This window comes from Mirounga angustirostris, unplaced genomic scaffold (assembly GCF_029215605.1).
Source record: "Mirounga angustirostris isolate CCGP_5_RB_7025 unplaced genomic scaffold, mMirAng1.0.hap1 SCAF_3, whole genome shotgun sequence".
NCBI classification, from domain to species: Eukaryota; Metazoa; Chordata; class Mammalia; order Carnivora; family Phocidae; genus Mirounga; species Mirounga angustirostris.
The window spans coordinates 176,354,014-176,380,094 of NW_026991711.1; the positions used below are offsets into that span (position 1 = coordinate 176,354,014).

At 45.6% G+C, this 26,081-nt stretch overlaps 1 protein-coding gene across 1 annotated transcript; it reads right to left on the reverse strand.

Annotated features, from left to right (window-relative positions):
- Positions 1-18,026: 18,026 nt before the first annotated feature.
- Positions 18,027-22,319, reverse strand: LOC123842718 (C-X-C chemokine receptor type 2). The gene is made up of 2 exons (XM_064587039.1): positions 22,238-22,319; positions 18,027-21,268 (listed from the first exon to the last, which is right to left on the reverse strand). Exon 2 carries the CDS (start codon positions 21,258-21,260, stop codon positions 20,193-20,195), a length of 1,068 nt encoding a protein of 355 aa, XP_064443109.1. The 5' UTR covers positions 21,261-21,268; positions 22,238-22,319; the 3' UTR covers positions 18,027-20,192.
- Positions 22,320-26,081: the final 3,762 nt, after the last annotated feature.

The window sequence follows — 26,081 nt, forward strand, 5'->3', positions numbered from 1 at the left end:
CAGGGGGAGATCCAGAATAGGGAGAAGCTGGGGCTGGGGTTAGTGAGATTCAGGGAGGTTCAGTGGGGTTGTGACCAGGTATGGGGTGAAGTGTAGGAATGGGATGAGTGTGCGAGTGTGGTGAGTCTCAGGGAGAGATGTCAGAACTGGAGTGAATGTCAGGGGCTACTATTGTAGTCTAGTTAGTGGCTGGAGCAAAAAGACATCACTGGTAGATTCACCATTTTCTGGGGAGCATTGTCTAAAATGCTTTTCTGGGGGCCAGGATGGAGGTACCTTGGCTGTCCAGCTGAGGGTCTCCAGGTGGGTTGATGAGAAAGGAGTTAGGGCTCAAGCCCTAAGAGATAGATCTGATTCAGGAGAGAAGCCAGAAGAATGCTGAAGAAATCCAGGGAGGAAGACTGGCAACAGGGTCTGGGAATCTCCCCTTCCTCTCCCTCCCTCCTTCTCCTAATGGCCTTCCACCTCTCAACTGCATGCTTAAATGTCCATTTCCTCCATCCTCTGATGTCCCAAAGACAACTCTGTTAGGGGCTTCAGTAAGTAAATATGGATCCATATTGGGTCTGGGGAAACACAAATGACAAATATGTATCTGAAAAGATGCTTGGCCTCGCTAGTAACCTGGGAAGTGGGAATCAAACAGCAATAAAATAACTTGGAAGTATTTTAAATAGGGAAGGTTATATAGTTGACTCTCAAACAACATGGGTTTGAATTGTGTGGGTCCACTGATAATGTGGATTTCAAAAATAAATACAGTACTGTAAATCTCTTTTCATCATGATTTTTAAAAATTTTAAATACAATCTACTCCCCCAACATGGGGCTTGAGCTCATGACCCCAAGACCAAGAGTCCCATGCCCCACTGACTGAGTGAGCCAAGTGCCCTCTCATGATTTTCTCAATAACATTTTCTCCAGCTTACTCTATTATAAGAATATAGTATATAGAACATACAAAATATGTGTTAATCTACTATGCATGTTATTGGCAAGGATTCTGGTCAACAGGAAGCTGTTAGCAGTTAAGTTTTTGGGGAGTCAAGAGTTTACATACAGATTTGCCATGGCATGGTGGGGTCCATGTCCCGCACCCCTCTGTTGTTTAAGGGCCAACTGTAGTCAGAACTCCCTTTGAACAAGGGCAACATTGTTCCATTAGATTTTCAATGCAATGTGTAATTCTCTGGGTAGAGCTCAACACAGAAATGATTTGGGTTTCAGATCTGTAACAATGCCAGGATGTGGGTACTGAAATAACAGGGCATCCTGAAATATCAAAAACAAGTGTTTCAACCACTAGATAGGGCAAGGTCAAGGAGATGTTTCACCTCAGGGAGGGGATCAGTGTCCAGGGTGAGGCTGGGATCAGGGATGGAGTGCATCTTGGGGGGGGACTGGAGTGTCAGAGACGGTAGTAAGCCAGGGATGGGACTAGGTTAGGGATGTGGGGAACATCAAGGATAGAGTGGAGGATAAGGATTGGGATGTGAATGTATGTTCTGTTCAATGCTTGCTGCTTGTAAGTTTTGAAAATTTGATTTGGGGGCACCTGGCTGGCTTACTGGAAAGAGCATGCGACTCTTGATCTCAGGGTGGTGGATGTGAGGGAGATCTGGCTGCGACATCTGTCACCCCATTGATCGCCAGGGTTGATTCGGCTGATCTGGCTGGCTAGGCAGGTGTCCCCTTCCTCCCTCACCGCTCCATGTGCGTCCCTCCCGAAGCTGCGCGCTCGGTCGAAGAGGACGACCTTCCCCGATAGAGGAGGACCGTTCTTCGGTCAAGGGTATACGAGTAGCTGCGCTCCCCTGCTAGAACCTCCAAACAAGCTCTCTCAAGATCTCAGGGTGGTGAGTTTGAGACCCACCTTGGGTGTAGAGATTACTAAAAATAAATGAATGAATGATGAGTGAATGAACTTAAAAAAAATAAAGTATATAATGTTTTAAAAAAAAGAAAGTTTGTTTTGTGGGCTAGGTTAACATTTTCCAGCCTCCATGTAATTATGTTGAAATATACTACTTTCCCCTACACTAGTTATCCATCTGACCAACCGTGGCCTCCTCACCATCCCTTGCCCCCAGTCCAGTGGCCCGTTCTTACTAGTTTCAGCAAGAACATTAATTGAGAGTCCAGGTTTTATCTATAGGGGTTTAAGATGGTCCCTTTCCCCGCAACCTGCATTTGAACTAGGGACTTTCAGAGGAAATAAAATGATGCAGACGAAATAAAATGACCACCTCCTCTTTGGTCCAAGGGTCTTTCCCGAGATGTGTCTTCTCTGAGATGACCACTAACTGAGAAATCATGATGGACTACAGCCTTTTGCTGTTTCCACGCAGAGGTTGGGGCGGCCAAAGATCTCTGGGTTTGGCCCTTCTAGAAAGCCACAAATGGCTAACAGCTATGTTCTCACCACAGTTGCTTTTATGTAACCTGGGACTCTGCTTTTAAACTCAAGATTCTTTTTCCAACCTTGAGGGTAAACATGAATTTAAGAATTAAAAATATATAAAATAAACAGAATATGTTTTAGATTTTCTAAAATTAGTTTTTTTAATCAAAATATTTCATGTACATTGTTAAAAAAAAAAAGTGAAATAGCTTTATAAAGCTTATAATGAACATCAGCAGCAGCCCTTCTGCCATACTCCCTGCGGGAGAAGGAAACAACTTTCAACTCTCATAGCTGTTTCATTTAATAGTGTGTACACATTTCTAAATATCATGCTTATTCAGCTGGCTCTTGATTTTTTTCCCCCAGATTTAGATATCATTTATTGACTTTCTCCTTTGGCTTCTGTGGCTTTAACATTTTTTCAAACTCTCTCAAGCATTTACCCTATCCAAGCAAACACAAATACCATCCCTCCCTTTCTCCCAGGACAGATAATCACACTTTTTGGTTAAATCAACATTCAATGTTTTTGTTATAATGACTAGTTGGACACAATGTTTACATTTCCTTTCTTTGTACAAGTTCTGTCTTCCCTGGAATTAATAATAGGATTTTCATCGTTACTTCTTATTACATCATTTTCAAATGTCTCCCTCAATACATTCACATTCATCAGATAACCTATATATATATTTTTCTTTCTTGGAGACCTCCCTCCTGGAGCCCTTCCTAGTCCTGTTTTCAATCCGGACAGGTTACTTTTCAGGCCTGTGCTGTTTAAATTTTTTTCCTAAATTGCTTTAACTACCTTACCAGATTAATTTTAGAATCTGATAGCCAATTTCTATAAGATTACCCTACTGGGATTTTAATTTGGATTATGTTGAATCTGCAGATCAGTTTGGAGAAAGTTGACATCTGAAAAATATTGAGTTTTCTAATCCATAACATGGTACTTTCTCCAATTTTTCACATCTTGTCTAATTTATGTAGGTAATGTTTTGTAGTTTTCAGTACATAGATCTTGTACATGTTTTGTTAAATTTATCCCTAAGTATTTTGTGGTTATTTGGATACTATTATAAATGCTATTTAATTTTTTTCCAGGTTTTTTTCTTACCAGTACATATAAATATAATTGAGTTCTATATATTGACCTTGTATTCTGGGAGCTCAAGAAATTCTCTTATTAGATCTAGTGGTTTTATTTATTTTTATTTTTTATTTTTTAAAAATATTTATTTATTTGACAGAGAGAGAGAGAGAGAGAGGGAACACAAGCAGGGGGAGTGGGAGAGGGAGAAGCAGGCTTCCCGCTGTGCAGGGGGCCCGATGTGGGACTCGATCCCAGGACCCTGGGATCATGACCTGAGTCAAAGGCAGACGCTTAACGACTGAGCCACCCAGGCACCCCAAATGGTTTTATTTTTAAAGATCCTTTTGGGTTTTATATGTACATAATCATGTCATCTGAGAATAAACAGTTTTATTTCTTCCTTTTTAAAATGTCTTTTATTTATTTTTCTTGCCTTAATTCATTAGCTAGGACCTCCAGTACAATGCTGAATTGAAGTTGTGAAAGTGGACATCCTTGCCCTGTTCCCAGCCTTAGGAGTTAAGCATTCAGTCTTTCTCTATTAAATATGATGTTAGCTGAAGATTTTTCATAGCAGACCTTTACCAGGTTGAGGAAGTTCCTTTCATGAATGGGTGTTAAATCTTCCTCTTTCTTTAAGTGCTTACAGGCTTTGTGACCAAGGGCAGATTACTTAGCTTCCCTCTACTACCTTATAAAATGTGGATAATAACAATGTTCAGCTATTTCCTATGGAGATTAAATTAAATGAGCACACATACACACCTATGATATTTAGAGGAATGCCTAGCATACAATAGGTACTATATAAATGTCATCAATAATAAGCATTATTTTGGTTTATCCCTTATTTTGCTGGATTACTAGATTTTGCTAAGGAAGGATATATGGGAAATAACTTTTTGGAGACCTTGAATTTCCAAAAAATGCTTTTTTTTTTTTTTAAAGATTTTATTTATTTATTTGGGATAGAGAGAGAGAGCAAGAGAAAGTGAGCATGAGTTGGAGGGGAGGGCAGAGGGAGACAGAGAAGCAGACTCCCCGCTGAGCAGGGAGCTGGACATGGGGCTTGACCCCAGGACCCTGAGATCATGACCTGAGCTGAAGGCATACGGTTAACCGACTGAGCCACCCAGGCACCCCCCAAAAAAGCTTTTATTCTACTCTTACACTTGATTGGTATTTTGGCTGAGTATTGAATTCTAGGTTGGAATTAATTTTCTTTCAGAATTTTTCTGTCTCTTGATTTCATCTAGCTTCTAGGGTGCTGTTGAGACTGCTGATGCTCTTCTAATTCTTGATCTGCTGTAAGAGACTGACTTTTCTCCTAGAAACTTTTAGGGGGCTCCTGGCTGGCTCAGTTGGTAGAGTGTGGATCCCTTTTCCCTATGGCCTAGGGCAAGCAGCTCACTTTCCGGTCATGTCCCAGAGCTACCTGGTGTTTTTCTATCTCCAGACAAGGGTGGGCCAACTCCTTCCTGGTTCTTAGCCTTTTGCTGGTGTGTGGGGTCTGTAGACCTGCTGCTGTTACCATTCCCATCCTTGAGGTGCATGACCAGTTCTAGCATCCTTCTGGGTTCCTCTGGCTTTAATTCCTTCCTGATAAGTCCATACATTTCTAAGTTCCTTTCCATCTGGCCCTTAGATCTCTCTCTCTCCTTTTGCTTTTGATCTCTGGCATTTATTTAAAAACTTAAAAATACGTGTAATCTTTTTTTTTTTTTAAGATTTTATTTATTTATTTGAGACAGAGAGCATGAGAGGGAGGAGGGTCAGAGGGAGAAGCAGACTCCCCGCCGAGCAGGGAGCCCGATGCGGGACTCGATCCCGGGACTCCAGGATCATGACCTGAGCAGAAGGCAGTCGCTTAACCAACTGAGCCACCCAGGCGCCCAAAATACGTGTAATCTAACATATTTCTACACAGATTGTGTGTGTGTGTGTGTGTGTGTGTTGTTTCTCATGCCTCCTCAGTCCACCATCATGATGACAGGGTATCAGTAAAAATTCAAATAGCACACAAAATAAAAACAAAGTTTCCCTTCCTATTCTTTACTTCCTTTCCATAAAGATAAGCACTGTAGGGCGCCTGGGTGGCTCAGTTGGTTAAGGAAGGATCAGGGAGTCTGCTTCTCCCTCTGACCCTCCCCCCTCTCATGTGCTCTCTCTCATTCTCTTTCTCTCAAATAAATAAATAAAATCTTTAAAAAAAATAAAAATTAAAAAAATTAAAAAAAAAAAAGATAAGCACTGTTAAAACTTTCTCCCAATACATCTTAAATGTCAACCTGGAAAAGGCATTGATCAGATTTCTAGTTAACTCACAGTGTGGATGCGTATGTGTGTGTTGGAGGTGAGTGATATTGCATTATCCCAGAATAATGCACCCCCTTCTTTTAGCCAGGTTCAGATGGGGGGGGTGGGAGGGTGGGAGAAGTAAGATAGAGAAGGTAAGTAGGAAGGTGCTTCTGAAGAAATCCGGTTACTTCCGACATGGGAAGAAGTTGTATTGCCCAACAGAAATATGAGGCCACATCCGTACCTCTGTTGGTTCCCATGTTGTAAACAAGGCTGTCTTCCTGAAAGAGCTGGCTTTGCTCCAGCTTTGAAAGGGTGGAGGGTGGAGGGAGACTAAGCATGCAGTGCAGGGCTCCCCAGTTTGCCAGTGTTCTGTGCACTCCTCTTAGCTGGGATCCTGATGATACTTAGCACGCACTATTCCCTGTGTACATTGACCAACGTGTTTTAGAAAACATACATGAATGAGTAAGAATCAAATAACCAGTTAACCGATTATGTATCAAATGTCTACTATGTGCCCAACTTTGTGTTCAATCCTTAAGATGAGGGCATATCCTGTAGAAATGAAACTGAGGGGATAAAGGAAACTTGTGAATGGAGAATGTGTGAAGAGTTCATGAAATTTCCTATAGTGTCATGGTGATCAGAACAAAGAGGTCTATCTGGGGGTCCTAATGTACCACCAGCTCAATCTGAAGATTTGGGGGAAATACTTCTAATTAAATAAAAGAGAAAGAAAAGAAAAGAAAGACTTAGCAGCTGTGTGACTTTGAACATTCACTAAAACTTTCTGAAACTCAGTTTCTTCTTTTTTGAAATGAGATCTGATTAGGTAAGCGCCCTTCCAGTTCCAGGAGGTGATCTAAATCTAAGAGTCTACTGAGATGTACAAATGCATCCATATTTGTGCAGATGTAGAGTTCCATGACTTGATAGAAAATTTTTCATCTTTGCTCAGATCACGATCATTAGTGATTAGATACATCATAGAAAGCCAGTTCTTTGTGCTTTCCAGGAAGCTGCTGACCAGGTCTAACATGAGTGGTTCCGGAAAGGCCTCCCTTCTTTCTCCTGCTCTCCCCTCCTTCCTCCTTTCTTCCTCCTCCCCTTCTAATACTTTCTTTTCTTATCTGTCAGCAATTCATTATTTGGGGTAGGCAGGCCCTCTGGAAAAAGGGCAAATACCCCTGGGTGAGGGAAATACTTTTCTTCCAGGCACTAAGCCTAGAACAAGAATGGTTGGAATCATTCCCTCACACAGAAGACTCTTTTTCTGAGCCATGAGGCTCAGAGGTTAACTTCTCAAGGTCATGAGAAGCTTGCATGCAGCTGTCTGACATGTCAGCTTAGCCTGTCACTAACAGATGTGTCTGCTAATTGAAAACCTAATCTGTGCCAGGCACTATGAAAGACACTTCTTACATTCATGATTTCATTTAATGTTCACCGAGACTTTATGGTAGGAATTACTATTATTCCCATTTTACAGATAAGGGAAATAAGAGCCAAGGAGATTAAGTACCTCGCTCAAGGTAACACAGCAGCAGATAAGTGGCAAAACTGGAGATTAAATCAAGGACTAAGTGCTTTCAGAGTCTGAGCTCTCAACTGCTCATGGTACGTGAAGAAGCACTGCAGTAGAGCGAGAGCCATGGTAAGGATTTGAGTCAGGCTGGGTCTTTTTTTTTTTAAGATTTTATTTATTTATTTGACAGAGAGAGAGGTAGCAAGAACAGGAACACAAGCAGGCGGAGTGGGAGAGGGAGACGCAGGCTTCCCGCCGAGCAGGGAGTCTGATGTGGGGCTCGATCCCAGGACCCTGGGATCATGACCTGAGCCGAAGGCAGATGCTTAACGACTGAGCCACCCAGGTGCCCTGAGTCAGGCTGGGTCTTGGTCTATCTTGACTTCTATGATCTTGAGCAAGTAACTTAACTTCTCTGAACCCCTGTGTCCTTGAAGGGATGGTAACATTAAATGCTTGTCAAGGTTCAAGGTAATATATGCCAGACTCTTGAAATAGACCAGGGCTTTGACAAATGGCAGACATTATTACCATAGCAGAGAGTCTTGGGAGGGTGAGTCAGCTGAAGAACTGGCAAGTATCCCCAAACCTTCTAACTTTAATGGCAGTGCTTCCTGCATGATGTCGAGAGGGCAAGGGGCTAATAGGAGAGTTGGGATAAACCACTTTCATAGGCATTGGGCAGCTCTGAGATGAAAGGACAGAACTTGGAAAGGGGATCAGTGGTCTAGTTTCATGTTCCTACAACCATTTTTTTCTCTTCTTCTGAATCATTCCCATTAGCATACAAGCTCCTTTCTTATAATAAGCCTCCCTTGACCCCACCACATCCCTGTCAGCTATGGTCCTATTTCTCTGCTCCACTTTGCAGCTGAGATCTAAGTCTCATGGCTCGAGGGACTCTTCAAGCCTATGAAGGGAGATGAGGGACATTTAGCAGAGTCTCAGGGAACCTGAACTGGGCCACTCTGGGGGTTCATGTAAGTCTGAGCACACTTGAAAGGAACAAGAGGCCAAGGGCCTTTTAGGAAATGAGCTCATTTCTATGGGACAAGAGTAAAGTCCATGGGCCTGCAGAGCGTAATGAGTCAGTATTGGGGGCAATGGGAGTGGACACTGTGGTTAAGACTATGGACTCTGGCCCATGGATTCTCACCTAAGGGTTTGGGGGTTGGGCTGGGAGAGAAAATTAAAAACGCTGGGAAGTTTTGCTGGTGCAAGCAACACACTCACTCAGGGAAACTGGCCCTGTTCTTTCTAGGTCGCCAGGCTGGAATTGGCAGAGGGATGCAGGCCAGCTTGACAAGAAAGCCAAGGAGCCTTAAAGGGACAGGTGGGAAGAGGGTCCCAGAGAGGTTCCTTGAGGTGCCAAATCACAGCTTGCTCATTGGGTGTCCTTATACTGGTTGTAGACAAAGAAGGAGCTCAAGAAAAAAATGATGGTTAGATTTTCAGTCCCACCAGTAACATAGGAGAGCTATTTCTCCACACGCCTCACTTCCTCACTTCCTCCTTCTTAAAGGTTTATTTTCCCCTGGGCTCCTGCTTTCCTCCTGTATCTTTGTCTTCTTTTCAGTCTCTTTGGAAGGCTCCTCTTCCTCTCCCAGACCCTTAAATGCTGGTTTTCTTCCAGATTCCATTGCCCCCCTTTTCCTGCCCTTTCTCTATTATCAGCTTCCCCTGGGTGATGTTATCTACCCCTGTGGCTTTAGTGATCTGCCACCTCAGTGAAAATGATCTTCAAAAATGTGTTTCTAAGCTAGCCATTTCTCTTGGGCTTCCCGAGCTAAATTTTCCAATGCACATTGACATGCCTACTCGGATGTAACCATAAATCCAAAATGAAAGCCAGTATCTTCTCTCTAAAACCTACTTTCTTCAAGCTGTTAGTCCAAGCTATGGGTGGAAGAAATCTTTTTGACCCACTCCCTCTTTCTCGCTGCCCTACCCCGATCCCTGATGGCTAACTCCTGTTGTCTTGCTCTTAAAGAGCTCTTAAACTCCACTCGCATTGTCATTACTTTGCCCAGACTCTCACCATTTCTGCTATAGCCTCCTGACTGGACTCCTGCCTGAACCTCTAGCCATTGTGGTCCATTCACACAGCACTCAGGAAACGATCCGTTTGCATATTCATCTGCTGAAAGCTTTTCCAGATCTCCTGTTGCCTGTGGGATAAAGCATCAACTTTTGGCATAGCATTCAAGGTCCTCTGAGGTTTGGCTTTGCCTTCTGGCCTGGTCCTATTTATCTTATCCCACATCTGTTATGACCTTTGCTTTGGCCAGACTGTTTTCCTTAAATTTCCCCTAATACATCATGCTGTCTGCCTTAGTCTAGATTTCTTTGCTTGTAAGTAATAGAAATCTGCTTTAAAGAGACTGACGCCTAAAAGGAATTTAGTGGAAGGATCCAAGGGTCATCTGACGGACCCTAAGGGTCAGGAGATTCCAAAAGGGAAAAGAACAAGGAACAGGAAGGTAGCTCTTTTCTTGGGCTATCTCTCTTTGGGGACTACTGATTTTTCATCTCTACTACATTTAGCAGTTCTGTTTCACTCCTCTTTCCAGGCATACCAGCTTTCTCTGCTTCTTTCTGCCCACAGCTACTGCACAAGTTTACATCACCCCAGGTCAATTGAAAATCCCAAGTAACATCCCAGCCTTCCATTTCCAGAAAAGCAACTCTGATTGGCCCAGCTTTGGCCATGGAGGCAGCTTCTGGTAGAACACACAGAGCTTGGAGAAGGGAGGCTTGGATGATAACCTCAAAGAAGTCTCAAAGAAGCTCATCACTGAGCTTTTGTGTCTACTATTCCCTTTCACTGGATGCCCTTTCCTGCATCTCCATCTGTTAAATTCTATTCACCCCTCAAAAGTTAGTTCACAAGCTAGACTGTTTTGAAAGCCTCCCTACATTGAGTTATGAGTCCCTCCATGTGTTCCCATAAAGCCATGGCATACCTTGATTCAAATGCTTATTGCATTTGGGTTGTGTTAATTGATTCCCTGTGTTTCTCCGTTAGACCATAAGGTCTTGGGGGTAGACACTGAACCTGTTTACCTCTTCTTATTTAAAGTCAGGGGAAGAGTGAGGTCTAAAACAGGGATTGATCAACTTTTAAATGAATGAACAGAACAGCTAATTAGTCTCCATCTACTGCATGCAAATATTTTTCTGGGCAGGATCCAGGCATATGATGGGAAAGAGAACATACCACACTGGCTTTCTCCAATGACAGCATGTTCTCCGCTGTTCATCAGGGTCCTGTGAGTGTCAGCCCTCCGGAAGCTGTGTGATTTAAGATTAGTCTTCTGAAAGTTTATGCAGTTCTGACTTCCTAGATAAAAACTGCCTAATCTGACTTATTAGCAGATATAAGAAAATGGATGGCTAAAAGCAGAACAGATTGGGTCACAGGACAGATTTTCAAAATGTCACCACCTTTATACACCAGGTAAGTTGATGGTCGTTGTGGTCATTTCATATTGACACTCTAGCTGGGAGCTCATTTGAACTTTGCATCAGTGTTGCTGTGCATACAGTTTAGCCCAAATTACTACATCTGTGAAGTTGAAGCAAAATTTTTAATTTTAATTCCGGTTAGTTAACATACAGTGCTGTGTTAGCTTCTGGTGTAGAATACAGTGATTCCACAATTCCATACATCACCCGCTGCTCCTCATGACAAGTCCGCTGCTCCTCATGACAAGTACACTCCTTAACCCCCATCGCTTATTTCACCCATCCCCCCACACCCCGCCCTTCTGGTAACCATCAGTTTGTTCTCTATAATTAAGAACCTGCTTCTTGGTTTGTCTCCCTCTGTCTCTTGTTTTTTCCCTTTGCTCGTTTGCTGAGCTACGTGCTTTATACGTGCTCACTAACTAATCTAATCTTTAAAACTACCTTATGAGGCTGGCTCTGTAATTAGTCTATTTTATAGAGGGGGAAACTGAGGCACAAGAGTTTAACTAGAGTTGGGATGTGTATGTAGGAATCTGGTCCCAGGGCTTACCACCTAAGCTAAACCTACTTATAGGTGGTGAGCCCTGGGGCCAGATCCCTAAATAGCTAAATCTACCATCTAGACCAGCTCCAAATGTTTATGGGCTTCTCATGATGGATGCAAATAAATGAAGAAGTAAGTTTAGGACTGCCCTCTAAGTCTCTAGTTTTGGGTTTTCCTTCCCCTTGGATCTTTATCTATAGGTACGAGAAGAAAAAGGTCAGGGGCACGTTCTCATGAATCTTGCCGTCAGTCCTATGGGAATTAGGTTCCCCAGCAACTTGACAGGATGCTTCCTGGTATAGTGAAGGCGGCAATGGATGAGGGACCTAGAGAACAGGGTCTAGTCCTGCTTCTTTCACTTGTAGTTCAAGACCTTTGGCAAGTGTCCACCTGTTCTTGGTCTCAAGTCACTCACCTGTTAAAAGGGGAGTTCAGTCCAGAAGGGGATATTTTAAGCTCCCTTCCACCCAGACCGTGTAGATTTAGGTAGGGCAGTTCAGGGCCACCACTCACAGATGGGCAGATTTGACGCGGCACAGCCTAAGGGGTGCCATTTGCATAGAGTATGGTGTGAATAACACTTACATGTATGTGTCCTAGGCTGAGTTAGCAGGATCTTCCCATAAACAGAGAGGGTTTTTGTGCAACCCTGACCCTGGTCCCTGGGAGCTCCTATGACATTGAGACTCCTGAGCCTTTCAGAAGCTCCCTGGGAGTCATGCTCCTGCATTTTGGCAACTGAGTTAGACTCAAGTGTGGACTTACGGGGCAGCAGAGTTGTCCAAATTGTCATAGGCAGCTGTGCAGTCTAGTGTAGTAAATCCCTTAGCATAATGCTGGCCATCCAAGAAAGTCCTCTAGAAATGTTAGCTGGTCTTATTACTGTAGTGGAGTAGAGAAGAACATGGGACAGGTCCCCTCATGGGACTCAAGAGTTTGACCCCATCTCTGAGTCGGCTTGGCACAGAGCCAGCTTTGATAGGAAGCTGACCCTGCTGTTTTTGGTCAGGGGAACATGTCTGACATCAGACTTTGCAAGACTCTATTGAGAAATCAGTTGTGTGTCTGTCTTCTCTGGGAAGGTGACTTGTGAATGTCTCTGAAGCTGCTGGGGGAGGGGCCTTGAGTTGGGGCAGGATCTCCATTCCTCCCCACATTCCCTCCCCATCCCCACATTGGTTCCACCTTGGGCAGGTAGAGTGGTCCGGAGGAGGCTGCAATGCAAGGCCACCTTGCTTCGGGCTCAGGGTCAGCAGGGGTTGGAGGGTCTTAGAGAGTGGAAGCGTACAGTATGGAGAGAGAGAGGAAGTAGAATATAGACCTGTAAGGGAAAGACTGACCTTCACAAACAATTCTCATTCCAACAGTGCGTTTCTCATTGCTAGTTTGGGCCTCTCTGCCATCATTGCTTCTGGGGGAGTGGGTTTTAAACTTGAGTCTTGATCAGACTCATCTGGGCCTCCAGATTCCCAGGACCCACCCTCACCTACTCAGATTCAGTAGCACTGTGACCCTCACCTTACATTAACCTTAAGCTGGGGTGGTGAGTCGGATACCTTCCATTTGTCCTCTAGGTCCACTCTCTGCCTTTCTTACCCTGCTCTATGCCCTGGGAATCTGACCGATATGGACTACCTCAATGGATTCCCCTGTCCTCTGGATTCTGAGTTCAGCCAATGGGAACCCTTGCAGCAGATGGATGGGCAGGAGCTTCAAGTCAGGCATCCCCCAGCTCTGTCCCTGCTAGTTGCTGGGATTGGCTCCTGCCAGGGAGCCCTCATCGTACAGCTTCCTCCACATAATGGCACCCTCGCCTCACCCCTTAGGCCTAGTGGCATTAACAGCTCCCAGCTGTTACTGACCCTGGGGTAATGCACCATTGCTCATTACATTCCCCAAATTCTTTCCGCACTTTACTAAACTCTCAGGAGTTTGATAAAACGCTCTCTCCTGGCCCAGCTCCAGTCTGCCATCTGGTTCTGCCGGGGTTCCGATCCATTCAGGGGTTGTCCGTAAAGCTGCCTTCGAAGCAAGGGGCCCATTTTAAACATGGCACACTTTTAGAAACACTGCTTCATGGCCTTTAATGCTCTCTAGTTCTTTTCTGGCCCCTTGGTGCTTAACTCATTTGAGACTAAGGTGACGTTTTGCGAAAGCAACTTTACCAGAAATGAAGTGGAAAAAAAAAAAAAAAAGGACTGTTCACTGAGAAAATACAAAGGCCTAGAAACATATCCACAAAGCCTAGCCCCCTTGTCTGTGAGGAGGCCGATATGTGTGCTGCCTGGCACGCCCCCTGCACGGACAGTCAGGCCTCAGTTCCCGCATTTTGGAGAAAAGTCCACCCCAATCAAATACACTGAAACAATGCAAAACTGTATGAATTAATCCTGCATATCACTCTACCCTCCAGTTCTCTTTAACTATAACTCCTTTCAACAACTGTGTGTATTCTCCCAGATGTTTTCCTGAACACTTATTATATATATAGTTTTTATTATTATGTTATGTGTTTTTACACACATGGATAAGCCATTTACTACACACACTGCCCTACTTTCCTTTTTCATCCAGCATTATTTCTTTTTCTTTTTTTTTTAAGATTTTATTTATTTGACAGAGAGAGATACAGCGAGAGAGGGAACACAAGCAGCGGGAGTGGGAGAGGGAGAAGCAGGCTTCCCGCGGAGCGGGGAGCCCAATGCGGGGCTCGATCCCACGACCCTGGGACCATGACCTGAGCCGAAGGCAGACGCTTAACGACTGAGCCACCCAAGCGCCCCCATCCAGCATTATTTCTTAAAGATCTTTCCAGGTCCTCTCGTATCACTACTCATTATTTTTTTAAAGATTTTTTTAACAGCTTTATTGAATATAACTTACCTACCATAAAATTCACCTGCTTTAAGTACACCATGTGATGACTTTTTAGCAGGTTTGCAGAGTTGTACAACTATTACCACAATCCAGATTTAGAATATTTCCACTGCTCCTAAAAGAAGCCTTGTGCCTGTCTGCAAGCATTCCCTGCTCCCCTCCCCAACCCCACCACGCACCTGCTCTCTGTCTCCATAGATTTGTCTTTTTGAGACATTTTATGTCAGTGGAATCATACAATATGTGGTCTTCTGTTCTGGCTTTTTCCACTTAGCACCACGTTTTTGCCTTGTGTTTAAACCACTGAATCCAATGTATTCCATGGCCTGGATGCTCCTTCACTGTCTATTGGACCCTTTCCCTCTTGTTGAACATTCAGGTTGTTTCTAAGCTTTGAGTTTTAGAAAGAACGCCATGACAAATATCCTGTACACATTTGTCTACCTATGTGGGTATTTCTATAGGGTGGATTTCTAGAAGTATAATTCCTGGATCAGAAGGTATATGCACTAAAATAGATATGATCAAATTGCCTTCTCTCAAGGTTGTACCTATTTACCCTGCTACAAATGTGCATGATAATATTGTCTTCTAATCTGGTGGATTCTGACCCCAAAACTATAGGATGTAGTAGCCTCCACTTGGCTCTCTGCAGTGGTTCCTCCAAATGACCAGAGTTGTCCCTTTGTTCTTCTGATAACTTTCTTCATATTTTTCCTTTATTTTACTAATCAAAAGCATAAAAATAGGCGAATAGGACACATACTACAGGTCTTGAAAACTAATGACTATAGCTTTAAGAATAATAAACAACTAATCCCAGGTAGCCATAATCTAGGTAAAGAAAGAATATTCCCAGTACTCTCAAAAGCCCAAATGTGTTCCTCCCTGATAGATTCAAACTCTAAATAAACATTATTCAAACGTTGGTGGTGATCATTCTTTCTCTTTATAGTCTGCACTTAAGTTTGCCTGAAAGATTTCCAATGAGTCAATTTAGTTAAGCTGGAATCATGTTTCATCAAATTCCCTCCCTTTCTCGCCTAGTTTCACGTTAGCGTCAGCCAGAAGAGACTTTTGTGTGAGCTTTGGAAGGTGGAAAGTGGAGCAGAAGTGACATTCTTTTTTATGCTCTGGAAGGTCAGCGCAAGGCACCAGACGCTGGTCTCTGCTGTCCTTAATTTGCTGGCTCCTCTCGTTAGTGTGGGGCGGCAGCTGAATCAGCCGTACCTCCTGAGCCTCGTGTGTTCTGACCTTCATGATGCAGTCATCAGCATCTCCAGCAGTCCGTCCGCATGTTGAACTTGGAGGCCACGAGAGACCGGGGGCAGGTTTCGGTCTGTCCTTGCAGGTTCCAGCTCGCCCTCACTCTTGTCTGCTTCATGGGATCTTTCCTCCTTGGCTCTCTGTCCTGCCACTTTCGGGTCCCAGCACCAGAAGCAAAGACAACAGCCTGACCTAGACTATTTAGCCCACTTCCACAATCCCATACAGTCAAATCCCTATAATGAATCTCTCCTCCAAGCGGTCCTGCTTTTCTGATGGAACCCTGCCTGATAGAGGCTTGTTTTGCCTGTCTCTGAATTTTGTGTTGGGCTCCAACTGTCTCTTTTCTTTTAGAGAGAGAGTGTACACATGTGTGGGTGTGTGAGCAGTGGGGGGGGGGGGGTGGGCAGAGGGAGAGGGAGAGCGCGGACCCCCTCGTAAGGCTCGATCCCACGTCCCTGAGATCATGACCTGAGCAGAAATCAAGAGTCAGACGCCCCACTGACTGAGCCACCCAGGAGCCCCGTCCGACTTTAACTGTCTTATGTACCAGCTCAGAATAGGGTAACCCCATCTGAGCCTGCTCCCAAACCTGGGCCCCAAGCCTCAGTTGGCCCTTGACTCTATCAGATGAGTGTAGGCACTGAAGAAGTGGACCAGCCCTACCTATAGGAGTGGAATGCTCTGGGAAGTTCCTATATGTATTTTCCCATCTATTTGGAAGGTGCCTGAAGTGTCACCACTAGAAAAGCGAAATATCTGAAAAAATGAACCGCACTAGACATTTTTATTCCAGCTCTACCCAGCCACGAGATCTTGATCAAGTTGCTTTGCTTGGGCCTCAGTTTCCTCATTTGTGTATTGCAAGGGTTGGCGGGGGGTGGAGGGGAGCTCTAGGTATCCTCTGGCTCTGCTATGGCAGGGTGGCCGTTTTCCACATGGGTCAATGTGGGATGAATTTCAATGTGACTTGCCACCTGGGTGTACGTCTTCATATCACCCAAAGAGACACTGGAGGCTGTTCCGATTTCGTGACCAAAGGGAGCCCATTCCTGCAATGAGGAGGGACTGCGTTGAGGAAGACGGCCTAAACTGGGGAGACAGAGAAACAAGACGGAGGGTGTTCATGTAAGTAGGGCAGTGTATCTCAGAAGCAAGAGGGGCTGGCTCAGACTGAGCAGGCAGTTTTGGGCAGAAAGGAGCTGGGCCCTGACAGTGGGACTCAGGCTTGGAAACATCGGAGGGAAGAAAGAAATCAACAACTCAAAGACAGGCCCTGGATTTGCCTCCTCCCGGTGATGGCTTGGTTGGTAGGTTATTTGTGCCAAGACTGTCTTTATGTGAGAGAGGTAGAGAGGGAGGGAGAGAGAGAGAATGAAAGAGAGAGCCCCAGAACCAGAGTGAAACTTGGTTTGGCCTCCTCCCGCTGACAATGATCTCAGGGAGCCATCTGGCCCATCCGCCCTGCCAGGTCAGAACACCCCCGGTCCCTCTGGCAACTCGGGTGTTCCCTCCAGTAAATACACGTTCCCCTGCTGAATCAGAAGCTGCTCTGAAGGCTTGGCCAGAGCAGCTAAGTCAAGCTTGAACCTGAGCTTAGCACAGTGCCTGGCACAGAATGGGCTTGGAACAAGGGATTAGCGGGGCCGGATTAATCCTGTTTGTGCTTTCATGAGTCAGGAGAGGTAGTTACCTGCCCCTTGAGCACCCCAGCTCAGAGGTTTGCTCCTGCCTCCCTGGAGAGGCCTCTTGGTCAGAACCACAGCAGCTGTCTCTTTGATTTAGTGGTCGGAGAGTTGTTAACAGGAAGGGGATCGGAACCTGGTAAAGCTTGGGGACTGTGCCCTTGGACTCCCCTTGCAGTCTTACTTCCTTAGTAGGCTTCTCTGAGCCCAACCCCCTCCTGCCAAAGCCCCCGCAGGGACGAGGCCTGTGAACAGGAGCTCAGCCTGGGTAAGGCTCTGTCATGTCCCAGAGCCCTGGGATGGCAGGCCCTCAGGAAAGACTGCCCAAGCAATGAGTCAAATCCTTGGTTTTGTGTGGAAATCATTTCCCTATTCTGCAAGGTGTGCTTTTGTCTGTCCTGCATGATGGGTGTGTGTGTGTGTGTGTGTGTGTGTGTTTTGAGTGGAAGAGAGAAGAGAGTGAAGACTCAAAGTAGGGGCAGCTGGTTGAGCTCAGCAGAGCTGTCTGGCTTCCTGCTCCCCAATCCAGCTGATTTGGTAAAACACACTGACCCTTGATGCTCTTGACTCTGGTTTCACCCAAAGACATAAGAAGCACTAGATGATCCCGGGACATATCTCCTTCTATAGTACATGTGCAGCAGCAACAGGCTTGGGCTGGGGATGAAGGAGGAAGAAAGGCTGGCTTCTCTCTTGATTTCAATCCTTCTCTCTATCTGTGCACCCAATAGATAGCAAAGGGATTTAATTATTGTAAATAAATCTACGTTCGGGACCTCTGTTCACCCTTGCCTGACTTCTCTGTAGCATTTCAGATGCTTTTTGTTGCAAGTAATGAAACACTCAACTCAAAGTGGCTTATACAAAGGAAAAAAAAAGACATTTAATTATCTCCCCGAACAAGAAGTTATAGGTAGATGGTTCCACGATTGGTTCAGTTGCTAAAATTTGTCTTTTGGGAACTAGTTGTTTTTTTTTTTTTTTCCCATTGTAGTAAGATACACACAACATAAAACTGACCATTTTTACCAGTTTAAACGTAGAGTTTAGTGACATTAAGCTCAGTCACACTGTTGTACCACTGTCACCACTATCTATCTCCAGAAACTCTTCATCATCCCCAACTGAATTGTGTACCCATTAAACAATTACCTCCTATTTTCCCCTCTGCCCAGCCCCCGGTAACAACTGTTTGTTCTTGTCTCTATGAACTTGACTATTGCAGGTGTTTCCAATAACTGGAATCATACACTATTTTTGCCTGGCTTCTTTCACTTCGTATCATGTTCTCAGGGCTCACCCATGTTTGTAGCTTGTACCAGAAGCTCATTCATTTTTAAGACCGAACGATATTCCATTGCATGTATACCCCACATTTTGTTTGTCCATCATCCATTGATGGACATTGGGTGGTTGTTGTCTTTTGGCAACTGTGAATAATGCCGCTAGGAACATTAGTATACGAACATCTGTTTGAGTCTCTGCTCTCAGTTCTTTTGGGTGTACACTTAGACATGGAGGTGCTGGATCAGATAGGAATTCTGCTTCATCTTTCAAGGCACTGTTTTCCACAGTGGCTGCACCATTTCCATTTCCACCAATGATGCACAGGGGTCCCACCAGTATTTCCGTATCGTTGCCGACACTTGTTATTATCTGTCTTTGTTGTTGTTGTTCTTGTTGTTGAATGGTAGGAATTCTTTGTATATTGTGGAGAGTAAACTGTATGAAATTTGATTTAAAAATATTTTCTCCCATTCTGTGATTTCCCTTTCCACTCTGTTGATAGTGTCCTTTGATGCACACAAGTTTTTAACGTTGCTGAAATCCAATTATCTATTTATTCTTTTCTTACCTGTGCTCTCGGTGTCATATCAAAGGAATCATTGCCAAATCCAATGTTATAAGACATATCCTCTACGTGTCTACTAAGCGTTTTATGGTTGAAGCTCCCCTGTGTAGGTCTTTGACCCATTTTGAGTCAACTTTTGCATATAGTGTAAGGAAAGGGACCAAGTTCATTCCTGTGCGTGTGGATATCTGGTTTGCCCGCACCATTTGTTGAACGACTATCCTTTCCCCATCGAATAGTCTTGGTGCCCCTTGTTGAAAATCATTGACCATTTACGCTTAGGCTTCTTTCTGGGCTCTTTATTCTCATCTGCTCCATCTGCCTAAGTGTGTTGAGCACACTTTTTGCCTCTTTGTCACATCATATCCTACAGCCATATTCAAAGGTGAGAACCAAGGGTGTGTGTGTGCCTTTCTCTCTTTTTTCAATCAGGACTACTTCCCAGGAGTCCCTGGACCCAGCAGACTTCCTCTTAAGCAATGGTGCACTAGGGCCAGTTTGTACCTGCTTGTGAAAGCAGCTCATTACATTTCCTAAATTTTTGTGAGCTGGTTGCTAAACACTTGAAAACCCTTGAAATCGCCATGGCGGGAGCATTTACACCAGGCAACTCGGTAAATGCTACAAATCAGGACTTCTTTCCCCCAGGAGAGTGGTTTACCAGCACACCATTGCCCTGAAATCTAATTAGTCCAAAGTGAATGGCAGGGCCACTCCTAGCCAAGGGAGTCTTCGAAAGTGAGTATCTGTCCTTCTCAGCCTCTCTCAAGGGAGGTGGGCTTTGCTGGCAAGCAAGAAAGGGACAGTCGGGGCAGCAGCTAATGCCGTTCACCACTGATGCCTCCCCATGGTAGGAACTTTCTGTAGTCACTTGAAGGAATGCCTTTGAAGTGTCTTTAACTGCCTCAGAGAACAGAGTGCTGTGGGCTCAGTGGTAGGATGGACTGAGCTCTAGCAGCTGACAGAGTAAGTATAGTCAGGGCTGGGGAACCAGGGCAGGCTTTCTAAACTGTACAAAGGGCCTGAAAAGGACGTGGCCCCAGTAACTTCCTGTAACCACACCCGGGGGCTGCCTTGACACAGAGACTGTGAACAGCCAGTGGACATGAGGCTCGGAACGCGATGCTGATGGTGAGGGAGGAGCCCCGAGGGGCTGCAACAGGGCCGGGGGCGCTTAGAAGGTAGTAGAAGTGTTTGCTGAAGAAGAGCCCACAAAGGAAGGCCTGCCGTCCTTGGACAAGTACTCCTTGCTGATGAGCCCATGGAAGGCCATGATCTTGAGGAGTCCATGGCGAAACTTCTGGCCAATGAAGGCGTAGATGAAGGGATTGAGGCAGCTGTGGAGGAAGCCCAGAATCTCGGTGGCATCCAGGGCCCGGCCAATGTCATTGCGGCGCTCACAAGTCTCCTTGATCACCCGGAGCCTCATGAGGGTGTCTGCGACCAGGACCAGGTTGTAGGGCAGCCAACAGAGCAGGAAGACAAGCACGACAGCGAAGATGACCCGCATGGCCCGGTGCTTCTGCCCCATGTGGGCCTCAAACAGGGTGCGCAGGGTGAGCCCATAGCAGAACAGCATGACCACGAGCGGCAGGAGGAAGCCAAAGGTCTGGGGCAGGGCCCGCATCACTATCCGCAGTTTTGTCGTATTGGCACCCATGTCCTCGTAGCAGACTGGGCTGGAGTAGGGGGGATTGATGGCCCTGCGGAAGATGAAGATGGGTAGGGACAGGATCAGGGACAGGGCCCAGATGCCTAAGCATATGAACTTGACCCAGTGCCGCTTCTGGGTCAGCGTGCGTGTGGCATGGACAATGGCCAGGTAGCGGTCCACGCTGATGCAGGCCAGTAGTAAAATACCACTGTAGAAGTTGACTTCCTTCAGGAGCGAGACCACCTTGCACAGGGGTGTGCCAAAGATCCAGCCCTTTGCCTTGGAGGCAGCCCAGAGAGGCAAGGTCAGGGCGAAGAGCAGGTCGGCTATGGCCAGGTTCAGCAGGTAGACGTCAGTGACAGACTGGCTGATCCGACTATATAAGACAACCACTATCACTAGGGAGTTTCCCAGCAGATTCAGCATGAAGACCAGGGCATAGATGACCACCACTGCATACTTGTTGAGTGTCTCAGGGTCTATCCTACAGGGACTATATGTTTCTGTGGGTGGTGTGCCGCTGAAATTTCCAAATTCATCATAATTCCACTCAGTATCATTCCATAGATCATTCATCAAGACAATCATGGTTCAACCTGGTTGAAAGATTCAAAGGGAAGAAATATAATTTAGTAATTCAGATTAAAGTCACTCATCAGGGATGGGAGAATAGTTACTGGGATATCTTCTGCTTCTCTGTTGGTTTGGCAACAGGAGGTCCTTTAATTCTCCTCTATTTTGGAATTCTTTAGAGGTCAATTTCATAGCATCACCATTTGAGAGAAGTCCCCATCTTGTTCCCTGTTATCACCCCTTACACATCCACAGAACCACCAGCAGTGCTCAGATACCTTCCTAAATTGTGAAACACTTTAGTGAAGCAAAATCATACCAGAAGACCAATATGTAAAACCGACAAAAATTCATTTGCTGGGAAGGAGGGGGTGCTGCTATTTCTACCCAGACAGCTGCTCAGGTGGCTCCCCCAAAACTCCCCAGATCTCCAGGAAACAGTCTAAAGACTTTGGAAAGTTACTGGACTGGAAATAAGGATACCTGGTATCCAGTCCTCACTCTATCCTGATTTATCAATACTAAGCTGTGTGACCTTGAGTGGGTCATTTTACCTTTACAGATTTCTGTTTTCTCCTCTGCAGCTTGAGGGAGGCAGAGTATTTAACCCCTGACTTGCTTGCAGGCCTGAGGTTCTATAAGTTCATTCCGATCCACACATTTTAGTATGTTCTCTGCCTGCCGATACTGCATTTTTACAGAAGACAACATTTGAGGGCAAAGCAATAAACATTAGATTGGGAAAATGTAAGCCTCTTCCTCCAAAAAAAGGGAGAGGCGTGAAAGGGGGAAGTGACAAGACTGTGGCCCCCTTGTTACCGACTACAGCCATGTATGAGATCAGAATTGAATAGGTGGTCACAAGGGAGGAGGCAGGAAGCCAAGTGAGCAGAAGTCTTCAGGTCTCAGAGAAATGAATGCATTTTCTAAAACACAGTCAAACCAAGTCTCCCTCCCCAAAGAAAGTCCTGGCAACAGAGGTGGCTTCCTACCTTAGGCACCGGCCAGGTGTGTCCAACTGTAAAAGGTTGGAGCTCAGAGACCAGTGGGACTTAACAGTCAGAGGAAACTTGATGAATAAAGGGAAATAGGGAAGCTTCGTCACCGCACACCTCCTCTCTGAGCCCTGCCCTTGTCCATATTTGGAGAACAGATGAAATCAAGGGACCACAGGGCATCAGAGACTCCGAGGACCCAGATGTTCAACCAGACATGAAGATGGAGTTAAGGGTCCACTATCTGAATTCTCCACTCAGATGACTATGTTTGTTCTCTTTTTCTTGCATTTGTGCCCACTTGTTTATCCTTAAATTCCCTTAGATCACCTTTGAAAGCTTCCAACTTGCTTGGACACGAATAAAGGAGAGAGGATTTTACTTTTGACAGTAGAAACTTCAGGAGTCCACTGTAGGCGGGCCTGGTAGGAGCCCCCCACTTAGGAGGGACTGGGCCCCCCTCGACCCCTGCTCAATTTTGTGGGAAGGAGGTGGAGGTCTGTCCTCAAGCTGTGTTTGGACAACAAGCACACAATTTTTACTTGTCCTGTAGGCTTCTTTGGGGTGGCCCCAGGGGGTGGTGGAGACGTCATGAAGATCAGAGGGAGAACCACCCCCCCCACCCCGACACACCACACAACCATTCTCAACAGTTGGTTGATTAGAATGGCCGAGGCTGGGGGCTGGGACCACTCCCGCAATCTGGCTGGACAACAGGGAGACCACTGGAGCTGGGGCAATCTGTGAACGAGGAGTTGGGGTTAAGGTCATCTTGCTCCTCTCCCAGAATGAAGGATGGCTTCTCAGAACCTGCCTCAGCTGTTCCCAGCAGCTAATGTGTGTCCCCTGGCTTTACTCCTCTGGTACAGTAACCCATCTCTGTTACAACATGAACCCTACTGCATTATAACGACGTGCTTACAAGTCAGCCTTCCCCACCAGACTGTGAGCTTCTAGAGAATAGAGACCCTCTCTGATCCATCTTCTGATCCTCTGTCAGGGAACAAAGTAGGTGCTCAATCCATGGTTGTAGAAGAAATGACATTAGATACACCTGCTGTGAGTCACAGATCAGGTCACCACCGTGAGTCAGAGCGTCTATTGCTTTCGGCTGCACGGTCATAGATGAGGTAGGCCTGAAAGCTTCACTTCCACACAGCCGGGCCGGTCTGTCTGGCATCGTTCTTCTCCAACCACCCTCTTGAGTTTAAAGTTAGCATCAATCTATTCAAGTATAAAGTCTGCCCCTACCATAAATGCCAATTAACCATGCCCCCGGTGCCTAAGCTCTGTCACCGGCAAGCGTACTTTCTAAGCTAAGTCATGCTCTCCTCCTGGGTTCTCTTCTCATTCATAAAAAGTAGCAAGAAGTATAAGGAGACAATTGCCCTGGGGCCACCCATGCTTTGCTTTTACTGGTGTTGGACTGTTGTGTTCTGATGCCTAGACCAGAAAGGACTTGAAGGTGGGGAGTCCCTGAAGGGAACGGACATTCCCTTATTAATCATCTAGGGGAAAAGTAATTCTGGGGCAGCAAACAGTGACTGGTAACACAGGAAAAAACAGACTGCCTGGGGCCTGTCTGCAAAACGCGTACGAATACTCAAGTGCAAGCAGAGGCCATGGGCAAAGAGAGTGTCTGCCACAAGGGGGCGGTAGTCGCAGGCCCGGACAGTCCTTGCAAGGGACCCAAAGGGAAAGACCAGGGCAGGAGCCGCCCTAGCTAATACTTTAAGTCCTTCTTTGTATATAACTCCCTTCTGCTTTTCTTAAGCCCTGACTCTAGTCAGTCCAACATTCCAGTCTAACCCAATGAATGACTGAGGTATGAGGAAAGGGTCTGGTCCTCCCTCAGGCCCAAGGAGTAAAGGAGAAGCAGTCCCTCTGGGTGGTTGTGGGGGCAAGTGTGGTGGTAGCTTAGGTCTCCAGTGGGAAGGCGATCTGGAGGACAAGAGTTAAAGACTCTCCCCTTTATGGAAGGAGAGAAAGGAAAGAGCATTTCACTGAAGGAGGGGAAAGGCACATATAGATGAGCTTGGAATAAAATGTTACCCACTTGAAAATGTTCCAGCAAGTCCGCCCACCCAACATATCTTCCGTACGGCACCTTCCCACTTAGAACTGCTCCCTCTTCAATGGATCTATAAGGTTCCTAATGGGAAAGCATTTACTATTCTGTGCAGAACATCCGATGCCACCAAGATTGTTGTGACATGTGTCACCTGGATGCCAGTCCTCTGGCAAAATGCAGAGGCCTCTTCTTGCCACTGTTTTGAAAATGGAAGCTTCTGTGCAAGAGCATGTGAGCCGCACAATACAGCCACAAGTATATCTATTCCGTCCAGTGTCAGCTTTCATGCCAACGGCAGCATCTCTTCACATCCCTGCAGAAGGGTCCACTTGGACCTGGGGACCGAAAGAGAGGTAGGGGAGGTGGAGGAGGGATTCGCCCCTCTCCCCAGTGATCACCCCCATTGCCATAGTGACAGGTGCGCGGTAAGCATGTGACTAAGATGACCCACGCAGAGCCAAGTTTGGGACGACTATTTGGTGACAGCGGAAAAGCAAGGATGTCGTCTTAGTTACAGCTGGAAGCCATTTGGTATATAAATGGCAAACCAGTCCAAGGACCAAAACTAACACACAGAGGAAGGCAGAACTGAGAGAATCACAGGGAAACCGAGCCAGAGTCCTGAACAAACCAGAGGCAATCTTCCCTGGGTACTTTTCAGTTCTCTATTGTTAAGACCAGTTCAGGCTGAGTGTCCTGTGACTGGCAACCAAAACTGTGACCAACTGAAAGAGTTCTAGAAAACGAGGTGATCTAGGATGAGAGGAGAGGGGAGGAAAGTCAGTGCATCACAGGGTCCAGGCTGTGAGAGTCAGGGTAAGTGAGGACTTGACAGAGATATGACCTGGGCAGGTGCAGACCTCCGAGCCCTGATTGCCGAGCTCTGGCAGAAGCCAAAGAGGAACGTTGAAAAGTAAGCACATAAAAACCCAGCTGAGAACACACTCCTGAATGAATTCAGACATCTTCATGAAGGACCCAGCAATCTCTGCTTTGGAGTCACACAGATGATGCTTCGAATATGGCCCTTCCTTTATTGGTTGATGATCTTGGACAAGTTTCTTAATGTGTATCAAAATATCTTTATCTTTGGAATTAAAATTAAAACTTAAAAAAAAGGCTAAAAAAAAAATCCTTACCCATAAAAATGGGGATAATGATACTCGCCTCATGGTGCTACGTGATGATGAACTGGGATAGAGTGCAGGCTCTGGAACCGAACCACCGTGGTGCAGATCTCAGCCCTGTCCCTGGACAGTTGTTGCCCTTCGGAGCCTTGGATACTGGCTCAATTGCCCCTAATTTTCTCGTCTGTAAAATGGGAAGAAAAGTAGCACCTAGCTCATAGAACTGATATGAGGATCGATGAGTTAATACGTGTAAAGTGCTTAGCATAGTATCCGGCAGATAATAATTGTTCAATCACATTTTGCTGTCTTTGTACCCGCCCCCTCCACACACAGTCCTGTTGGGAGAATATGCATCAAACACACTAAACAATGCAGACCCTCTGACCCTGAAATCCCACTTAATGTGAGGAATGGAAGGCAGGGGGAGGGAGGGAGGGAAGACAAAGCTTATCACAGGGTTGTTTATATAATACAGGTTGATAAACTTCAGTGCCCTTCCAAAACTTTTATACAAATTAAAGTAGATCTATAAAATGGAACACTGTGTGTCCATTAAACACAACCACTGATAGCTACAATTAATGTTAGGGAAAGGTAGCTATAATAGGATGCCAAGGGCAAATACGGGTTAACAAGTAGA

What these genes read in the sequence shown, in the direction of transcription:
- LOC123842718 (XM_064587039.1), bottom strand. Translation starts at nt 21,260, where the DNA reads ATGATTGTCTTGATGAATGATCTATGGAATGATACTGAGTGGAATTAT.